The 22,156-nt window shown below is 43.2% G+C and overlaps 2 protein-coding genes across 2 annotated transcripts; both read right to left on the bottom strand.

The window, feature by feature from the left end:
- Window positions 1-1,553: 1,553 nt before the first annotated feature.
- On the bottom strand, window positions 1,554-10,761 carry timm23a (translocase of inner mitochondrial membrane 23 homolog a (yeast)). Its single transcript, XM_066692859.1, has 7 exons — window positions 10,136-10,761; window positions 9,753-9,811; window positions 8,674-8,767; window positions 8,252-8,336; window positions 6,181-6,239; window positions 5,487-5,597; window positions 1,554-2,032 (listed from the first exon to the last, which is right to left on the bottom strand). Exons 1-7 carry the CDS (start codon window positions 10,239-10,241, stop codon window positions 1,917-1,919), a joined length of 630 nt encoding a protein of 209 aa, XP_066548956.1. The 5' UTR covers window positions 10,242-10,761; the 3' UTR covers window positions 1,554-1,916.
- A 1,052-nt stretch (window positions 10,762-11,813) lies between these two features.
- LOC136715597 (placenta-specific protein 9) lies at window positions 11,814-18,014 on the bottom strand. The gene is made up of 4 exons (XM_066692860.1): window positions 17,748-18,014; window positions 13,134-13,225; window positions 12,671-12,797; window positions 11,814-12,143 (listed from the first exon to the last, which is right to left on the bottom strand). Exons 1-4 carry the CDS (start codon window positions 17,809-17,811, stop codon window positions 12,133-12,135), a joined length of 294 nt encoding a protein of 97 aa, XP_066548957.1. The 5' UTR covers window positions 17,812-18,014; the 3' UTR covers window positions 11,814-12,132.
- Between the last annotated feature and the right edge of the window lie 4,142 nt (window positions 18,015-22,156).

Raw genomic sequence — 22,156 nt, 5'->3', positions numbered from 1 at the left:
ACTTAGTCTATACTGGAAAACAAATCAATGTAGTTCATAAAGGACAATATTGACCTCGGTTGCATGCACCCCAGCATTAACTTATTTTTCTGTAAATGTGTTTTTACACTTTTACCATATGTTAGGTTGTACCTATCTTCTATACAGAACAATATCCTTTCAGCCCTGTTCATTGCAAAGGCTCTCACTTGAAATTTACTCTATTTCGGGTTATTCTCTCCACACATTAGTGTTAGTTGCATTTAGTTCCACAGAAACCCCAGGTGGACATTTTGTCATGGTCTCCATATTTTGCTTAAAGCCTAAGGAAGTGTTGCAAGAGTCCAGGCAGACTGATATCGAAGAGGTGAAAGTTCTGCCAGACTCTTACTGTAATCTCAGCTTAACAAAAAAAAAAAAACAATAAGGAAGCATTTTAGTTATCAAGGAGACGAGATCAATCGACTACGGCCCAGTTTATCCACATGTCTGTGTTTATTGCACCATTCCTGCGGAGTAATCAACCAGAGTAAACAACCTCTGGCTGATAGCCACTCATCAAGGAAAGAGCACATTTTACTGGGTAATGATTCTATTGTACAACCAAATGTTGGAGAAGAGACTGAAGGCCTAGCTGAGTGGAAGAACTGTGAACAGGAGTACTTTTTATTTAGTTCAGATGACCACATGAGAGCAAACTAGATAGAAACGCTGGGTCTAAATGATGCACGTGGGCATTATAGGCAAATACATTTCCTGGTAGCCAGCTTAATTGCACCCGAGAGTATTTATTAAACCGTGAAAAGGTAGATACTGGGCTATACCCAGAATATGGCACTGTGCTCTAGTAAAGTGGGTTTTACAATTATAAAAGTATACATCGCATTGTTTTAAAGTTATAGTAGTAGACATTGTGGAGCAGTGGTAAGGGTGCTGCACTCATAACGGGAAGGTTCTTTACTTAGATTTCTCCAGCAAAATACCCAGCTGTATAAATGGGTACAAATGTAAGTTGTAATGTGGAACTAGTATAGGTCTGTAATAGGTAACGTATTGTGGGAAGTCTCATTTATATATGTAACTACATGCATGATATCCCTTCAATGAGTCTGCATGCTCAGTTGACAAGACTTCTATTCCCTGCAATACAGTATATTTATAATAAGTGCCAAGGAAGCAGTCTTGCCACAGTCATTTCTGCTAGGCAATATTTTCTCTTAACTGACACGTTAGAACATGTCAAAACTGCATGTTTTTTGCTTGCTTTTAAACGCACAAACTGATTATGGGGATTTCAACAGTAAAATCCACGAGACTGCTATAATTGCCACTGATAGCTTTACAATCGCTGCCATTATATGGGAGTCAAGCCCAATCTTGATAAATCCTTTCATCGGAATTGCAGAGAACAGCAAAATGCCAGTCCTAAGCCCAGTATGAAACATTAACTTTAAAATAGGTACTTCATATGGATTCGCATTGCCTTGGACTTTAAACCTCTTCAAACAGTCACAACATTCCTGCTAATGGAAGCCCCCCCCCAATTGAGCTAAAAATACTACAATTATAACAAATTACGGGTTTAAATCGTTTTTGTCTTTATTGACATGGCGGTATAAGGAAACATTTGCGATCCCTTCTAATTAGAAAACTTTTTTACATATTTTTGTTAGAGCACTTTTAACTTATTAAACAAAACAAAAACAAAAAACATGTTTAAATAAAAACGTGTCTACAGGAATGGGCCATTTTCCTCGCCAGCCTGCCTATTTGACCTCCACAGGTGCCTGCGCAGAACTGGCTGAGGGTTGAAAAGGTCCAACTGAGCCAAAGAAAAGGACCAGGAGGGACAGGTGCGGGGTGCGAGGACAGTTCAGTTCATGGAGCTGGGGTCTGTGTCCGGCTGACGAGTCCTCCGCTGTCCCAGCCTGCGGTGATCACAGTGAGTGCCGTGGGCTGCTGCCCTTCAAGTGTTGCCAGTTGTTGTAGAGAGAGTAGAGTCCTGTCAGCGCCAGTCCCATCAGGCCTCCTCGCGCCGCCCCCCGCAGTCCTCCTGCACACACACACAAACACACACACAGGGGTTAAAAACAGCACCACACAAAGGTTACAACCAAGAGGAGGCTTCCACCCCCCCTCAACAAGGCAACTGATCTCAGAACTCTATTAAACTGACTGAAAGGATCCAAGTGACTTAATTTTCCATTTTCCACAGTCTGCTGAGGCACTTTGTCAGACATCCACCACTCTTTGTGTAAAGTCATCCTGCCCTACTGAATCTCACGCTCAATTCGGAAGCAACACGGACCCATCAGCTAGCACAATGTAATGAAGACAGTGACCATGTAGAACTGGTGTTGTCCTCTATACTTTACAGCACTGGCATTCCCAACGAGCAGAATTTCGAATGCCTTGGAAATAGATTTAAAGGTCTTAAGTGTAACGTTTTAATTCTAAATCCTTCCTAACTCTGTAGTGCCACATGAAACTGCAAAAATGATTTTAAAGCACGGGTTTTACACAGTGGGTCATTTAACATTTAATGAGTGTACACTGGTGGCATACGAGAAACAAAAAGGGACATGTCTAACTAAACGGATCCTGCTAGACATTCACAGATACAAACACACAGTTTTTGTTTAAGACCTACACCATGTTAGGGTAGGAGTTGAAGTTACACTCTTCTGCACTTTTGTATCTACACAGACACATCTTTTGAACACGTGCCTATCAGTAGGTTTGTCCTCGGGCCCAGTGAGTCTGAGGGGAAATGATAATGTTCCCTATAACCCTGCAGCTTGAGTCCACACCCAAACACTGATACCCCAGACAGGAATCGGCTGCCTTTTCATGGGGCAGCACATTAAACAGGTCACACCCTTCCTCAAGAGCCAAAGATACTGACAGCTGGACTGGCCTGCAGGCACACAGCTGACCATCCTGTGAAACAGCCCACATCACTCTGTGTCAGATCTCCACTCCTGGTCCCAGAGACACCCAGACACTTATCACGCCGGCACAGATCACATAGGGAGAAGTTGCCGTCACCCAGGAAGAAATACTTCTAAGCAAGCACCAGAAAAATCACCACATATCCTTTAAGGCCTTAACTGATGAATTTGTATTGCACAAGGACCAGATGTGTTCTCCAGACACTGGGGTTGCTCCTGTGTGTGGATTTACCCCACAATGGGAGTTAATCTCACTGCACTAGGAGAGATGATAAAGATACTGAGCTCAGTTCTGTTTAAACCCCTTTTTCTCTCCTCTGCCGTGCGCTAAGCCCCCTAATTGATACCTGCAGCGAAGCACTGACTTCATACGAACCATCCCCACCGTGCACTCAAACCGTTTAACTACAACAAGGCGAGCTTCTGTACATAATTATAGTTTTGCATTTTTTTGTTTGTTTGGTTTCTTCCAAGGCTGCAATTAAAGCTATGGAAATGTGAAAAGGCACGCGATCTTCATCACTGGCCCATTGTTCCCGATGCAGTTTTGCAACTCGGTCTCTAATGCAGGATCTTTTCCCCGGTCCTCTGCTCCGCGTGCCTGGGCTACTGCCTGGCCTCGTGATTGCAGCGTACTTTGAGACAGGACTTTGGCCCATAACTTGCCAAACTGATACGGTTGTTACATGAACAGAGAGCAGCATTGCACATTTTCTGGCGTTTGTTTATTTCCAATGAACAGGCAATATTACAAAGTATTGTGGAATTACGGGGCCAACGGGCAGCCCGAAGGCCAGCCAGACTGCAGGAGTATTGGTAGGGCAGCCGTGTTTTACCACCAGTGTTTCAGTTCCCCAAGCGGCTCGGGATCAGCTGAGATCAGCGCTTTCCTTCCAGGAATAAAAGTGCTATGCCAACTGTGCAGAAAGTGTGAATTCATTTCAGTCATGTCAGGTCTCCAAGGCCACAGAGCCTTACAGCTTTTGCTCCTATTTTAGGTCTTGATTAATTACTTCATGGAAAAGTTTCGACGGGGTGTAGAAGAATATGTGCTTCTAATTATTTAAACTATAGCCGATGAACAAAGAAAAATGTTCCTCTTTCACAACTATGAACTTGTGTAAACAAACAAACAAAAAAGCCAATGTTTAAGGTCTAACCTTCATCAAAGTTCAACAAGTGATTGTTTGGTTGTTTGGTTACATGTTGTTCTGAATAAATATATCCAGCACCATCATGATCTAGAAGCCATTGGCTACTATTGAAAAGCAAAATTGCAGCAGAAAGGGGAACTGGCCTTGAGCACCCATGTCAAAACTCCCCGCTGGGCTGCTAGAACTCTCTTGCCTAAGGGGTTATTTGATGTAGTTTCCAGTCACACAATGTCAGCTATCTGCTTTAAACCCAACTTCCCAACGCTTCATTCCAAGAACTTTATCAAACCCAACTTCCCTTACATACATATATAAAAACAAAGAACCATCCTTATCTTTTGTCGACTGGATTCCCCAGGTCATGCACTGGATTGCACACACAAACAAGAAGCCTTTTTTTGTTTGTTTTTAAAACCATACCATGTTTGATCTCTTTCACAGATCTGACGTCTGACGGTAGCATAATTGTTTTATCCCTCCATTTAACTATTATAGCCTTTCACTTTTCAACCCTCCTGAAACACTTTGTGCCCATTTAACACCCCATCATCCCACCTCCCAGGTAATTATTAACAAAAGCATACATCTGATTCCCTCGACCTTTCAACATCACAAAGTTTAGCATTAACTGGCTGCAGGAAAAAAAAAATACAATCTTTTATGAAACTCCCCAGTGGTAAGAGGTCTTCAGGCTGGTTTTGCTATGAGGTTGTGTGCGTTTGTGCACGTATAGTTTGGAAGAACCTTCAATCCCCAGGAAGACCTGGCAGCAGCGTGTTTGTGAGGAGTGGGTGTCTGTCCGTCCTACCATGCGAGACCTTTGCTGCTGCTGTTGCATCAAATACGAACTATGTAGTGGTTCAAACATCAGAAAGCAGAACTGCTCCTCTACACTCAAAACAAGCTCTGAATTAGAAAAGTGATCTGTCAGCTTCCCCCTATGGACTGTAATAATAATAATAATAATAATATCATCAATGCTATTTATGTGGGGATTGTCATCTTTTAGTGGTTTACACATAGGAGGGGACTGACTGAAACACAATCTTCCCCTCTAGGGAACTTCAGCTCCTTACATAACACTAGGGAGAGGAAATGAGGAACTGTAATTCCTAGTGGAAATTTAGGGAAAGCACATTGTTAAAGCCTGAGGGAGGATAGTGCTGATACACCAGGGTTGGCATAACGGGCCTCATTGTTTACATCCGCCTGATACTGTGATGTCACTCCTCTAGGCTTGGGAACCCCCTGTCAGCGTGCTAAGGTTTCGGTGGGTTATGGCGTGTTGTGGGGTGACTACACACACCACGTCAGTTTAGTGTGGTGCGTGATGCATTGCTCACTCGTGTTCAGCACATTCAGGAAGCTCCTCCCACTCCTGGGATCTGTCCCTCTCTCTCACCTGTGGATTTGAACATCATTCCTGTCAGGGTCCCGGCCGCCACGGTGTTGAGGTCGTCCTCTGCCCCTCTGGTCTTCTCGATGATGACCCCGAACACACTGTACAGCAAGGCTGAGAGAGGGAGAGAGAGCGGCACGTACATCAGTCCTCTCGTCTAGAACGGGCGGGGAGCGCTGTATTGCAGCTGCACTGTGTGAACCTTTCAAATGGCCAGCTGAGCTTTGCCCTGTCCCGAGTTTACTGAGGACACGCCGGGTTTTGCCAAGTCGGGTGCCATTCAGAAACAGCAAGGCCTTTACTATAGAGACACTCTGATATATCTGATATATGTACCATTTATATAACATGCTGTGAAGTAGTAGGGGGGGGCATTTTTGGAGACATGCTCATTTTATTAGGACACGGAGTGGGTTGGTGTTAAATTCTCCTGGAGTTCAGCTTTCGCAAAAATCCCTAAAATGATTAGAAATAGGAAGCATAACAAAAGCCATCAGAGCATGACCATCATCCCTCTTTGATCAAGTGTCTTTGGTCACTTGACTATTTATAGCAATTATGTACCCAAGTGCTTTGTTTAGAATGAAATTCAGAAGACTGTGGCTCTCCACAACCAAAAGTTGTGGGTGATACAGTGTGCTATGTGGAAATGAAGGTGGTGTCTGGAAGCAGAGGGGTAGGAGAGGTCTCTACTCACCCAGAGAGCCTAGCGTGTTCGCCCAGGTCGCCCCCTGGCGTGTCACCAGATTCAGAATCCTAAAAAATAAAAATAAAACACACACTCAACATTGGCTATCCCAGCATTCCACTCTCTGACACTTTGAAAACCCCATCCTGTAGCAGATTCTTATATCAGAGTAGCATTCCTCTCTTCCTGAAAAGCTCAACATGACACCCATAACCACCTTTGAAGATGCTGAAGCTCAGCAGCTTTCAGTTTTTGGGATTCAAGAGTAATATCTTCCATGTAAAAGGTTAGAGAATTATACAACTTGAAAAAATACCTGCAACACAAGTCCTACAACAGATGCCTCAAACATCAGTTACGTTGATTTGCATTAAAATGGATCCATTAGGACGTTTAGAAGGGAAGCTGAAATTATCCCACTCCTCTGTCACCACTTATATGGAAAAGTCTAATGGAAAATGGCCGCTGGATATTTGTCTGTTGTACACTGGTCTGTCTACAGTAACAACAGGAAAGTTCAATGAACTGTATAGCGTCATCCTTGGATGAGTTATTTAGGAAGCGATTGCTGGAAACCAGGGTCAGGCCAGCTGTGTTTGAAATGGCAGGCAAAGAGAGCACAGAGCTCCTGCCTTCCATGTTCAGCTCAGAGGGACTTTGGTCTCAACAACACGTTCACGACACAGTCGGGTGTTTAGGAACTGGCTGGGAGACCCTGACCCCAGAGCCACAGCTGTGTTTGACTACAGGCAGGTGAGTCAACAGCTCTGCTACAGTGAGGTCACTGAGAGATCACGCCAGAAAACAAGTAAGAGAGAAAGAGATCAGATTGCTCTTGCACTCTACAGAGCAATAAAGCACTAGCTGCCCCATTCAGGCGGATTTGTCTACATTTTCTTTCAACACTTCATAAATGACCCCTTTTCAGTGTCTTAGAACTTTCCTTTCTCATATCAGAACCTCTCCAGTAAATATGAAGGTGCATCACTGAAGTATGTGGAAAATATTAAATACTCAATATGATTATAATCTCTGGGATAGGATTATAATCTCATACCTGGGCTAGGGTCCTATATTAATCCTATATTTTCTTTGCTCATATGGTCTGTGACATTGATTTTCTACAACCCTGTTTAATTTGCATATTTTAAAGTTTCTGCAGTTCATCAACTACTCCTTTTTAAGATGCAGTCTAATGCTTGGTTGATATCCATAAGAAAAGCTACATTAGAACAGCAGCACCACCTACTGACAAGGAAAACAGTTGCATTTTGGGAACCGGTTTACATAAAAGTGTAAAATAAAAAATAAAAGGTGGCAACACCCTCTACTGGCTAGACTAATAATTGACTGGGAGAAGTATGCTGAGCCTCAAGGTGAGTTAATACATGTTTTGTTCACTAGAAGTCATTCAAAGTCATGCTGAATAAAAAACGTCATTGAATAGTTCTGTGTAAAGCCCTGTCCACATTATCTAATACAAAAACATATATAATATGACCAACATTCAGATATGGGCAAACAATTTCTGATTTCAACCAACGTTATGAGCTGGACACATTACATTCTCACTATTTAAGAATGTTTGTTTTCTCATTAATTCATTTTCATTTTCTTTTCTTTTTTAGTTGTCCAAAACTATGATTATACATACAGATTTATGTTGATCCAAAGATACAGTATATTATATAAAAGCCCATGCATTCATGTAAGGGAACACAAACCAGCACAGTGTTTATACTGTTGGTTTTCCCTATTTAATGTCTTATATTACAAGAATTAACTCTGTAGTAAGGACCCCTGTGTAGCAGATGGGTTACATCTGGAGGGGAATTTGTGCTACCCTTTTCGAAAATTTAAATTAAAACTTCAAGTCAAAATAAAGCTGCTCACCAGTCCTGACCCACCTATCGAATCTCACCATAGAAATCACATGACCTGGGTGTTTGTGTGTGAAGAGGTCAGTGCCAGCAGTGGAACAGTCTGAACTGGGTCAGGCCGGGAATACAGCGCGCTCTGTTGAAAGATACGAGTGTAATCCTGGCCCGACCCAGGTTGAAGGTTGGGTGTGAGCACTCACTGGACATTGCGAGGTTTGGACCAGGCCATGTCCCGCGTCTCCTTCAGACCCAAGCGCAGCCCGTTCATAGCTCCAAACCCAGCGCCTGCAGAAGACGGAAAGAAAGAAAGTGCATAAAAGGTGAGGATAACCATTTCAGTCCCATTAATTGAATTTGTAGATAATGTGTCTATCTTGCCAGTATGCCATGTCAGAGATAGAAGAAAATAAATAAAGAAGCCAATAACAGGATAACATAGAACTGGGAAAGCAGGTGATATTCGCTCTGTTCAAAGTATGCTCTTCTTGTTGTCACATAAAACACTTCATTTGTGAAGTCCTTTTCTTTTCTGTTCTCGGAGTTGGACTAAAGATGCCATTACAGATTCAGTAAACAGATGCAGAGAGCAATACAGAGCCATGCAGCAGAGATCGGCGCCCACCTGTCATACAGCACCCTCCAATGGTGAAGAAGGCCAGCTCAAAGCGCCCACGGGTCTTGTTAGCTCCAGTGGGCAGGATGAACTCTTCACTGTCCTGAAAAACGCAATGCCTCTCTGAGAAACAGCACTGAGTGACACACACACACATGCTGAACCCAACAGGCCACTGCCTTGTAAATATCAACTAACAGGAGTTCTTTTAGCCCATTTCTTCACAGATCACTTTCTTTCTTTCACTGAGTGTTAAACAATGTATTTAAAGATTTGGGTTTTGTCTACCTACCCAAAGCCTGTCGGTCTGAAATGGTGCTACGTTTTGGATTAACGAAGAACTAGACATTTTATAGATTTGCTCTCATTGGATTGTTATCTGGGACTGAAAGGGAATATGCATGCAATGTGTCCTGCCCATAGGCGCGGGAAAGGCGTGTTGAGGGTGCTGCAGCGCCCCCTGCTGCTGCTGCTGCTGCTTAACGCTGTGATGCCAACAAACGATTTTTATAAATGCATTGCTAACCCTGAGACTGGCGTGATTGGCTTGAAACAGGCAGTGAAGAAGGCGGGCAGAATAAACGTTTACTGTGATTGGTTGAGGGCAGACAAAACGCAAGCCCATTCGTTTATCAACAGCCAATCAGCGTCGTGCTTGCTGGCGTGCTTGGCTGCAAAACGGGAAATAGTCAGAAGCGAAAACAGGACTTTTTTTTTTTTTTTTTTTATCTAACAGTTCTATTAAAAAGAGAAAACCCAATACTAATTGTGAGGCGAGAACTAACAACGTCGATAACAAAAATAACATCACAGAAGCAAGTGCTGAGCCTTTAGCAGAGAGCAGTGACAGTTATAGGTAAGACGTTTTTCCCCAACGCTGGTGCCATGCACAATGTTTTTTATTGTGCTGCTGATTTTTAGACTTTGTGTAAAGAGAGATGAGGGTTACTTAAGCGCCTTCTTACAAAACAGCCTACATAAACAAATTGATAAAGCAACTCATAATTAAAGAAGGCGATGACGTCATCATTATTGAGCACCCCCTGCTCAACACGCCTTCCAGGACAGGACAGCAGAGGGGGTCTTACCTGTACGAGGTATCGGGGGTCCACGTTGAGGTAGGGGGACAGGGGGCTCATTCCGGTCACTGTGGGGAGAGGAGGGTCAGTACCGTAGTGGTCTACCGACGATGAGCCAACAATACAGGATGCTGATCAAATGTGTTGATATAAAATGAGCAAATGATGTGACTCCGCACACCTACATTAAACCGTTACATTAGACCGATAACAGGTCTTCGGGGGCAGAGTGGGCTTCACAGAACCAGTCAGTCATTCGTGTAGCGCAGGTGTCCGCAGTTCTGCGCGGCTCCGCCAATGGGATCACTGGGACTCTGCAGATCTGCGCACAACTGCGGACATCTGCGCTACAAGAACGCGGTCTCTCTCCTAACCAGCGTGATAATACTTACGAGGCACCCCGGCCAGCTCCGTGTTTGAGTAGTCGGGAGCCCCCCCGCCGAAGATCCCTCCTAACCCCACTCTGGACCCGCCGGATCCCGGGGCGCTGTTATCCATGGCTCGGTGGCTCTGGGGAGCGGAAACCGAAGGGAAATTACGTGATCTTGTCGGATTCCTCTGTAAATGTCTGCTCTGTCGTCAGCTTCGGGACCTTGCTCCGTTTATCACACGACTGTATGAGCTCCAGTTCGTTGAGTTTGCGATTTTGATGAAAAGTCGGCTTCGATGTTTTATAATGGAAAAGCAGATCTATTCCTTTCCTCTACCTACTTCTCTGACCTCCAGCACACGTTGCCGCAAAGCAGGCTGATGCTTCAACGTCACTTGGCAGTACCATAGAAAGAAAGTAGACGCTAGATAGGTCCTGTCAATCTCTCAAGTACACTCGAGGGTCCTGTATCCAGAAATTGAAAAGAAATCGTCTTTCTTAGGTGATCATGTAGACTTGGAAATAAAAGCTTTGTAATAGGAGGCTTAAACATACGAAGCACAACTAGCTGTGTTTTTCAATGTGAGAATGACAAGCGTTTACGTAACCACCCTGATCATATATTCTAGATTAGACTGCTCATACAAATTAGCATAGATTAAGCTGTCAGACTATGGTAAAATGGCTGCTTTCTGAGGCGCTCCATCAGGAATAGAGCAGACTTGTTGAATACAGATGTCTGTGGTCCTCATACTCTTCACGACATTTGTTTTACTACGACACCCCGCCCTCGACGGCATGCTGCCCTCTGCGAATGCGCATTACGACATCATCTCCTTTCTGGATTAGCATGCTGGATGAGCCTGCAGTTTACCTGGGGAAAGGTGACTGTTTTCTACACATATCAGCACTGGAGCGATATTGGAATAGTATTGTATAAGTTAGCACGTTTTTAAACGCAGAATCCTGAACGACCCTAGCATTCTTCAAGCACCGATTATTATTATTAATAATAAAACATTGCTATTTTATTTTCCCACATAGAAAATATTTTTCTTACTAGTGGTAATTTACCTTGCTCAATAACGTCTACACCAATCTGTTACTAATGTGGTATATTATTCATACATATGCCTGCAAAAATATGTATGTTACTTGTTTGATTTTAGAAACAAAATGCAACACAATTCAGCAGGCAAAGAACTTAACTTTTGAAAAACAAACAAAAATAAAAACTAGTTTAATCGGAGGCTGGATGGGCGGGTTCACTTTGCCAGTGGAGAAGTGTCAAATATTGTGCTTCCTCTGGACATTGGTGGCATCTGTACCATAACCAATAACGTATTGCTTAAGTAATGTAACATCAGACTATGGTATATGTGTGCAAACATGGTTAATGTCAGGAAGAGGGAGTGCTGCCATGATCTGATGGGTGAATTACTGTTGCCACAAATCCTATATTTGTGCTATTTTATATTAGTGACATTTTCTCCTCAAGATATTTTTAACCATTTTCTTTAACCCTTCATTGTAGTAGTCTACGATATATTCCCAGTTTTAGCCTCACAGTGGCAGTATAGGGCTTGTGTGATTTCCAATTTCTATTGTAAACCACAAAATACAATGGCATAATTACTCTAATCTCCAGGCAGATCATCTCCCTCTAAAGTGCTGAAATAATGTTTCAAAAAATAAGCAGGTTTATAAAGCAAATCTTTATTAAACTTCATATTCACATATGTATTACAATTTTAATACAATGGTATAGTAACTCAAAATCTACTAAACATCAAAAGTAAAAAATATATAAATCTATTCAGTAAACTACAGGTACAATGGATTATGCTTGCTTTGTTCATATTTGTATTTGAGTTGTAATTATATTATTAGCTGTATGTGCAAGTAGAAGACTGTCTGTGTGTATCTGAGGTTTGATTTTTTTTCTGGAATGCTAGTTCAAAACTTGATTCTGCACCAGCGTCTCTCATCCAATCAGTGTCGCTGCACACCGTGATGTCATCAGCTTCGCTCTGTGGAAAGACAAACACAACTGTCTGGTAACAACAGATGGGGGAGCCAGAGCTGTACCAGAAAACGAAAACCCGAACAGTGTCCTGCTGAATTTATCTATGAAAAGAAATCGTGACAGAGAGAGACGGCCAGACAGGGAGCTACTCTTAGAAGATTGTGAGGCTGGACTGGAACATATGGACCAATTAGTTTGCTGACATAATGAAAACTACCAAATCCTCATGTGCATCTGTTGTTAAAATCATGCTACAGGTGTACAGTAAATGAGAGTTTAAATTCCTCATATTAAGTCTCTTACAATACAGGGCTGTCCGAAAGCAGACAATTACTTTAGTGATGATCTTGGACTGTAGACATCTCAGAATCTTAAATGTCAATGAAGAGTGTTTAGTCTGTAACAGAAGCAAGGTAGTCAAATAGGTAGTAAAAACTGGGCAACTCTGTGTCCAAACCTCTTTCTAAGAAGCTGCTCTCACAGGTTCGGTTCTCGAGCTCTGCTGGGCTTCACAAATTGCAATTTCCTCACCTTTGTCATCTAGAATGTCAATGGTTGGTTCTGCAGTGTCCAGCAGGGGGCTCCACTCAGGGGCCTCGATGGTATCAAGGAGAAGGGACACTTCAGCCTCCAGCTTGCCTACTGTGTCCACAACTCGCTGCCAGAGACAAAAGTCACACACACCAGACTCATTACTCTTAACAGGAGTATTTTCCTTCACTAAATCCTAAGATTGTAAGACCTTTTTTTTTTTTAAATGCTGAAACTGAAGTATGTGACGAGTCTAATTTAACTTCATGTAATGAAAAGAAATTGTTTGGATATTCAAGTTCTTTTGAAATCCTTCTCTCCGCTCATTAAAAATCTACTGAGCAAATTGTAAAGGGAATGTTTGTCTTTGGGCAGCTGTCATGTCACACCTCATTGGAGGACAGTGTGCCAGAGCTGGTCACAGAGTACAGGAGCTGGTGACGGTCCTTGTGGGGCATGTTACCTGCTCCACTGCGTCCAGTCTGTGGTGGAGGGCCCCGTGTTCCTGACAGGCACTGGCACGATCGGCTCTGGGCAGTGGGCCAGGCCCGGGTCCTGTTGACAGAACAGAGGGGGGCCGTCACCATACATCAGTGTGCAAAGATGAAGCAGCCATACAGCTCCAAGTCAAGTACATCACACGGAGAAAAACACAATGACAAAATGCCACCATTCATTTCTAACCCAGCCTGCCAAATGACATCTTGCATCCTGTCTCCTCCTTTAAAAAACTATAGTGTAAGAGTTTGGCTAGCAGACGTAGAGAATTCCAGAAACCAGAGGATAAAACCATGCAGCACAAGCCTTAAAAGTTTGAGGCTCCTCCGTTACAAACTCCATGATCTTTGATAATGTGTGGACAGCTGAGTTATATATCTATATATCGACCATTTCTGGTGTGCTTTGGGGAAGTTGGTATTTTTTCAGATGAATGAAGAACCCTCCCCATTCACTGACCAAGAAAAATCCATATAGATTTAGACACAATTATTTCCTTTGTCATCAGAGAACCAGTTCAACTTCAAGCAGTGTTGACGTTTTGATCTGACTAAGAGTTCACATTTATCGTAATTTATAATCCATTTGTGATACCTCACTAATAACATGAGAAATCACATTCAGAAACATACAGTAATTCTGTTATCAATGTAGAAGGAACTTCTACTGAAAAATCTACTTAGGGGAATATTTAGGTCTTTTTTACGACTTAACTGAAAAATGTTAGCACAACAAAACTGACGTCCTTGAGTGCACCTTACAAAGCATTTTTTCAAGAATAACAAAATGTCTCTTTGGAGGCACTAAAAACAAAAGCCTTGTAATTAAACACAGATGTATAAAAGCCCTGTGGAGAAATTTCATTTGCCAGGTTTTGTGTTGATTTGATGATTGAGGTTTGGGAAACAAATGGAAGGAGCACATTATCTATATTAGTGTACTTGATACTCGGTGGCACCTTCCCAAAGGGCGTACTAGCAAATAACAATTGATCGATTGATACTCCCCAACACGTGGGCACTCTTTAGGACCTGCGCTGTCTCCCCTCACTGGAGTCCGTGCACTGGGCTGTCTGACAAGGTGACACGGAGGTACAGTTTGTGCCAAGCCCCCTACTCCGACACAATCACAGGCTGCACCACATGTTTCCTATTAGAGCCGAGCTTTGGAGTCTGGCACCCGGCACCATTCACCATGGACTTGGCCCGATGCCATTCCCCTGACATCTCACTTTTACTGGAAAAACTGGGTCTGAGAATTGGGTGGGGTTCTGGATTTGTCCAACAAACCATTCCAGAATGTTTGAATCAGTGCTGGAAAAGACCTAACCTTTTTTCTTTTCATTGTTTTGTTTTGATTGCCAGAGTGTTTTCTGTTCCTAAAGTACTACCAAGGGGGGACCTCAGCTGCATGTGCTGTTTTCCACAGTTTTCTTTCCATTACAGCATTAATTCCTTTCCTGTTGTAATGTTTTCCTTTGTGATGTCAGTGAAGTTATTTTGTTATCCTTGATCGATGCAGCACTGTGTGGTCAGGGCTCTGGACTCTGAAGCGGAGCGTCGTGGGTTCAGTCCCAGTTGCGCTGTAACAATTGTATTTGTCTGCTAAGAAGTATAATCACCATAATCCTCTGTCCTATATTGTAGATTTATTCAGTGAGAGCAGCTACCTGTTTATTTCAATGGATTTCAGCCTTATGTTTCAAACCTTGCATGAAGCACGTTGTCAAGTTATCAAATACGTTAGTGTAAGCAAAGTATAAGTTCTTCTGTGCTTTGTGCTTTTGCAGCAGCTGGATTATCTCAAGTCAAGGCTGCTCATTTCTGTAGAGCAGGGCTCAGTATTTACCCAGCATGTTACAGGCACAGTCTGATTAGCAGGGGCCCTCATTACTACAGTGTAGCACAGTGTCGTGAGATGGGGGGATCACCCTTGGCCAAGGGGAGATGGCACCTGGCATAGTAACAAGATTAAAACCTGAGGACTCTTGACCTGTGCTGCTGACGGCTGTGTTGTTGTAGTAACAGGAGTGGCCAGGCCTACGTTGGAGCTGCTTGATTCCTCCTCTTTTGCCTTGACAGTGCAGCATATAAACCATTTGACCTCTCGTGTGAGCAGTGTAATCCCATACCTCATCATAATCAAAACCAACTCAATAAGTGAAATCGGACACGCGGTGAGGCATAATAAAGGGTTTGTCTATTTAACCAGCGAGGAATATCATCCATATATGCAACATCCAGCTCCCATCTGTCATCTGTAAAGGGAAGCAGAAGAACACTGATCAAAGCATATTAGCCGACTGGGGGATGTCCTCCCTTTCTCTAGTCCAGACTGCTCTAAAGAGCTAAAGCAGATTTGCAGCCCCTCTGGGTGTCTCCCCACAGCGCTGCTTTGCGGTTCACCGTTCCACCCCTCGACTGCATTGCTTTCAACATGGCAGACAGGCTGTGGTCGGCTTTCAAGTGTAAAAGCAGTGCTGGAATGCAGCCCCTCGATGGTGTGCATCTCTGGACCCTGTATTTAAGCAAGCACACTGTGTCCAGGGATTTCTCGCCAGACAAAACATTATACGGCGTCTTCCATTGCAACTAGAAACCTTAATGGTCTTTCCACTATCCTAGCTGACTATCCCCAAGTGCAGCCAGTGTGAATACCTTTGTAAATAGTGCTGTCTACTTAATAGCCGGGGAAAATATCCTCTCTGTCTGTCGTTTAGTATATAAAGGACTAGTAAAACAGGCTGAGACTCATATAGGTGTGTCAAAAAGTGTGCAGAATATAAAGCAGCCAGACGGCAGACGGCAGCACTAAATATAAGAAAGCTCTGCTGTGTGAAAAATGCTTGGAAGTTCTGCCTATGCAAAATTGGTTTCCGCCGCTTGTAAATCACAATCCACTGGGAAGGGAAATCGCAACTCTAATCGCCATTCAAACGCATACTTATAGACACTTACTGGCTAGGACACACATTCACATTTGTAAGTGCACAAACTCGCACATATATATAACGGAGTATATACACAGACAGATACAGTCATGCTCTCGCAGGCTCCCACACTCACAGTCCCAGCTGGAGCTCCTCAGCTCTTGTGTAAACACCGTTGTTTCTAATGAATATTTTCTGTCACAGGGGGTGAGTGGTGCGTGGCTCCCTGCCAGCCTCACTGTCAGCACAGGACTCACGAGAGAGTGCCAATTGGGCAATCAAGACAGCAGGGTTCAAGGATGAAGGTTCAGGAATGGATGTCGGCATTCATTTATGTAGGATAATGTATGTATGCGCATTCAAAGACTTCAGTCAATCGTCAAAGAGGTTCCGGAGGTGTTTTCCAGGTTTCAAACAACAAAATCTCAAGCAGGGAATGGAGATAGAGAAGTGGGTTCAGTGCAGAGGACAAAAAAGCATTGTAGTGAATGTAATTTGTCTGCTTGTGTCCTTTCAAGACGTGGCTGGAGGGGGTTCTGGGATGGATAAGATCCTGGCAACCGAATGAACAGAAGGGTCTGGATGGCATTAATTCTCTGACAAGGAGATCCATACAGGCAGCTCAGATCTCTGTTCCCTAACCAGACCAAATTGAAATTCCTCTTTTGTGGGGGTGGTTTGGATATTAAGTTAATCTTCAACCACACATAGATTTAGTTGTCCTTCCCAAGCCACAGTTCTGTGTTATCACGCAGGAAAGGGTCCGAGATCCTGCCCCTTTGTATTTCCTGACATCACTTTTGAAAACAAACTGATACTGCAATCTTGACATTCAGTGGTCTGCTGCAATTCTAGCAGAGCCCCCACTGCTCACGTATCTTCTGAGCCAGTATACCTCCTTTACTGAGTACCAAGATACTGTTGGTAGATACATTTCGAAATTGCTCCTGCACTTTTCAGAAGGGTCTGAGATTAAACAATACCATAAAATACAGTTGGCTTGTATACATAAGTGGAAAGATAGATACATTGAAGAAGAAAAAAAAGATCAGCATATTCAGACCTTTACTGGAATACCATGGCAGACTAACTTTCATTTGTTGACACACACCTGAATGAGTCCAACAAGATTTTTTGGAATGAGGAATTCCAGAAGTACAGATGCTTTCAAAGGTATGACAAAGGTCCAGTCTTACAAACAACAACAATGAACATGGCAAACTCTTAAAGTCCAGCATTAGGTCACTGCTGCAGCAATGTTTATATATTTTAAACTGACAAAGGTTTAATTTAACCACATTTAAGGGGACTGGCAGGTATCGGCCATTTATAGCTTCATCTTGCCTTTACATTCAGCTTTTGCTCACTTAGGAATGTATTCACACACCAGGCAGCAGTCAAAATTGCTCACTCCCATAATTGTGTCCTCTCCAAATAAACTCAAGCTAGTTTGCCAAATTTTGGAGAGAAAACTAATCACTCTGTTGAAAGTCCACTTTGTGCTAGAATCTCACCTTTAAACATTTTCAAACACAGCCGTTCTTTCAGTAAGAAGGCGGTTAGCAGTTAACTTCAGATACAGGCAGGTGTGCCCACAAAGTGTACACCTTGCCCTGCGCCATGCCTCACAGCTGTCTGTCAATCTCTTACCTGCTACAGCCTGGCCAATGAAGAGGATCAGGAGCCCAAGGGAGGGCGAGGAGGGGTGGGCCATGTCTGAGAGCGGGAACGTCTGGCCCGGTTCTGGAGCGTGTGAGAGCTTATCCCCGTCTCCTAGAAATTAAGAAGCAAACTAATGGAGAAGGAGGAAGGGAGTGTGTGAGAGAGAGCGAGAGAGGGAGAGGGAGCGAGAGGGGAGGACAGCCGGAGTAGGAGAGGAAATTCTTAAGAGCTGAGCCAAGCTGTCAACAGCCTTTCCCCCCCTCTCTCTCTCCCTCTCTTTCTCTCTCTCTCTCTCTCTCTCTCTCTCTCTCTCTCTCTCTCGCTTAGTTTCCTAATGAAAACATTTAACCAAGAACAAAAGACTCCTATCACAGAATGGGAGGGAGGGTAGTGGAAGATGGGGGAATGGGGGGGGGTCTGAAGGCACATTTCTCCATTTCCTGCGACAGCTACAGTTGAATGGCAGGGATGATGTATAGTTTTAAAATGACCTGGAATATTAATTTATATTATTAAGCATTCTGCCAGAGGGGCTTACTCGAAATCAAAACGAACAGCAGCTTCAGACTGGTCAATTAAATTGGATTGTGGAATTACAGTGTGATGCCTCCCCATGTGTTGCTATAGCTATTTTAGTGTAATTAGTTTTTTACATAAATACGCTCACATAAGGGGCAGGAATGCCAACCCACATTTAAGGAAGGTGTCAACACACCACAGAGGCAATCCACACACTGAGATGAATATCGTGAAATAAGATGCCACAATGTTAACTAAATGACAGGCTATGTATGTCACATACAGAGCTTCCACAAAATATATGGGATAATAACATTGTATGACCCAATTCTCTATATGCAATATTATCTGACATTTTTCCCAGCTTTTATAGCATGCAGTTAACAAGGTCACAGAAGGCTAACTGATATTGGAGCATGTGGGTGAATGGGGATGATGGTGAGACACATTGCTGTCTCATGTCTGCTGTCAGTTTCCCATGGACTCAGCCCGTGAGGTAGAAACAGGAGACCTTTGTCAAGACTTTGGTAGGAACTCTACTGAAAATTTGACTAGATAGTCCCTGTGGAAACAGCTGCTTCATCCACTTCCTGCTAGGGGAATCAGGAGTAGGTTTCAGCTTTTGAGAAGACGTGCCGTCGTTTCAAAAGTAGTCGAAAGTCGGATCTCCATGTCTGAAACACCCTGGGAGTGAATGAGACTTTTGTGTGCGGCAACGCAGCTCGCACACTGCGGTATGTCTGTGCTGTGGAGTACATGACAGAGTTCAATTGCTCATGTGCGACTGCTATCTTTCATACACTTTCACCTCTTTTGTTATTCTTCACGACGAAGTAGAATAAACTATCAGAGTATTATGTGCTGGAATTAATCAGCCTTTGTGATCCCCTGGCAAAAAGCAGAGTGAGAAAGACAGGCACAATCCACCCTAGAGGTTCTGTGCGTGTGTAAACACTATCGTTTCTAATGAATATTCTCTGACATAGTGTGTGGCTCTCCGCCAGCCTGGCTGCCTCACTAGACCTCTGGAGACAGGAGTGCTGTTTAAAGACTGGGCTTTGAGAGAAAGAGAGAGAGAGAGGGGCGGGGGGGCGTGGATACCAGAGTCTGTGTGTTTCTGAGCCCTCTGTACAACGGCGATTGGCTCATAATTCATAACTAAAACCGTGTGTGTGGAGGATTGGCATCCTGAACTAGAAAGCAAGCAAAACACTGGCCTCCCAAGATGAGAGGCCATACCCCGCCAAGTCAAGAGGGAACACAAAACCCTTCTTAAGAAGGAGCAGTACTCGGTTCATTTTGGATTCATCCATCCTTAAATGCTGCCATAGAAAATGATATGGAGGTATTCTGATGCTTTTTAATGACAATTTTGTTTGGCCGAATACAAAATTGCATTCAGTCAGTTGTGCATTGTTCTGCAGTCATATTTATTCCGGTGTCAACAAGCCCTTTACCGGAATGTTTGGGACTGCGGAGATCAAAACCAGTCTTTTCAAATGATTCATCTGAAGTCTTGTGAGGACCACTGCGTCATCATTATGATATAATGTATTCAGAAGAACATCGCACAGGGTTCCCACAGTCATGGAAAAACCTGGAAAGTCAGGGAAAAAAACATTGACCTGGAAAGTCATGGAAAAGTCAAGGAAAATGGTCAAAAATGTTTTGAACCTGGAAAAGTCAGTGAAAAACATTATTCATATTTCCAAAAACAAAAATCAAAACATGAATTCTAGGAAATGAAAGCATTAAATATGCATGTCATCAATTAGTTTAATTTATGGGAGATGCATTTTTTCTACAAAATAATATTGCAGGCGTGCTTACCATATTTGTTTCGAACTATAAATTCAGTTTCATATCTCTGAGATGATGAGGGTTGAAATCCACTTTTCTGTGTTCATTTGACATGGAATGACCCACTTACTGTACTTTTGAAGCAGTTTGGTAGGGTGGAACGATTTAGTATTGGCATCAGTTCGGTAACATGCACTGACATTTAACTATTTACATAGACCTTTAGTAATGGCAGCGGTTAATCTGCGTACACATATGATGATAATGCACACTGACTGTTATTATGCAAATTATTCATGTTATTTTTGAGCATTGACTGAATGTCAAACAGGATCTTGCGATATAGAAAATGTTTAGTATGAACTTTACTTTTTTTCTGGAAAATAATGGAAATTATCCTGGAAAGTCATGGAAAAGTCATGGAAAATGTAACCCTGAATTGAGTGGGAACCCTGATCACAGTTATACACCACTCTGTGTTGCTTCGACTGTTTATGTAACATGATTTCCCCCCCTGAAACTGTACTAGCCTTAGATGTAGGATTGTACTTTAGTTAATCTCATTGCTTGACACAGAAGCCTTTCTCACTCCTTGGGGAAGAGATAAGCTCCCAAAAACTACTTTCAGTTGTATTTTAAGAGCTTAGAGATACGTATTGCCTAATTTGCTTACATTTTATCTTGGGAGCAAAGACAAGATACATCTTATGTACCTGGTACGCTCACCAAAGATCTATCCAAAAGGATTTAGATATTTATACTTGCTGACTTTACATGCCTGCTCCAATTCAACATCCAAGTTAAAATCAATAAAATGCATTTTTAGTGTAGCAAGGCTGAGACTGTGACTACACACACACACACACACACACACACACGTAGGTGAGAGAGTCCATTTCCTAGCCCTTTCACATTTGCTGTCACGCTCGATCCCTGTGTGACAGGCAGCTTTGTGCCTCTGGAGAGGAAGGGAGGGGAGTGGGAGAAGAGAAGCATTACAGCTCCTCTCTCTATCTCTCAGAGGACAGGAGTGCATTGGCAGAGGCACTGTCCCTCACTGACCTTTCCAGCGACTGCGGGGGCCTCCTGCCAGGAAAGTGTCCAGAGAGATACAAAGCTTAACCAGGAGTAAAGGAGCTTCTCAATGATAATTAGTATATACCTGGCGGCATCAAATCTGCATCAAACCAGGACTGTTTAGTGAGGCTGTGAGGCAGGTGCTACAGCAAGTGTGTGTGTGTGCACTGAAGCTCTCAAGATACAGGTTCATGTCCGTCCTAGAAATTAGTACAGCCATCGTAAACTCCAAATACACTCCACCTCCCTCCTGTACGTGAGAAACTGTAGTACGGATGCCAAGCTCTCCCCACAGTATGTGCCCTTGCTCGCCAGCAGGAGTCATGACTGTGGTATGAAGACTTGGCATCCACTTGACTTCTCTGAATCCTTGGACCCCCTCTGACCCAGACATGCTCCTCGCCAAGCTCCCAGAATAAAACATACTTATTGAAATCCATTTGGGTGACAAAAGTATGGATTTTTTAACACAGCGTGGCATCATTTCAGTACAATCAGTCATCATCTTTCCTCCCCAGGCAGTCCCAAGCCTCTACCCAAACATACAACACTCTTGAGTTATTTGGATGTGTATTGACTTCCCATGTAGTTTTTGCTGGGTGCAATAGAAGTCCATCTCGGTTAAACCCCATTGAGGATGAGAATTTCAATGGGTTCAGCCTGATAGCCCGGCCAGAGTTACATGAGCCAAGTAAAGACATTATTTGCTGAATGATACTTGGTCTTGTTGTCAGACTGCACCGCACAGACAACTGACATCACAGAAATGAGATGGAGTTGACTCCCTAGCTGACATCATTCAAGATCAGCTCTGATTATGTTATGAATACAATAACATAAAATACAGGGATTCGAACAGTGTGTTGAAATGGCTTCCTCTGTGAGGCAGCCAAACATTGGCCACCAAGAGGGGAATGGCCCTGTGAGGACTAGGAGAGGCAAGAGAGACCTCAGACGCAGGGTTCGTTATGTACTTTACATGTAGTCGGCACACTGTCCTT

The sequence above is a fragment of the Amia ocellicauda genome, chromosome 20 (assembly GCF_036373705.1).
Source record: "Amia ocellicauda isolate fAmiCal2 chromosome 20, fAmiCal2.hap1, whole genome shotgun sequence".
Classification (NCBI taxonomy): Eukaryota; Metazoa; Chordata; class Actinopteri; order Amiiformes; family Amiidae; genus Amia; species Amia ocellicauda.
The sequence above is the reverse complement of the archived record's forward strand: the minus strand, read 5'-3'. Positions and strand labels throughout refer to the sequence as shown.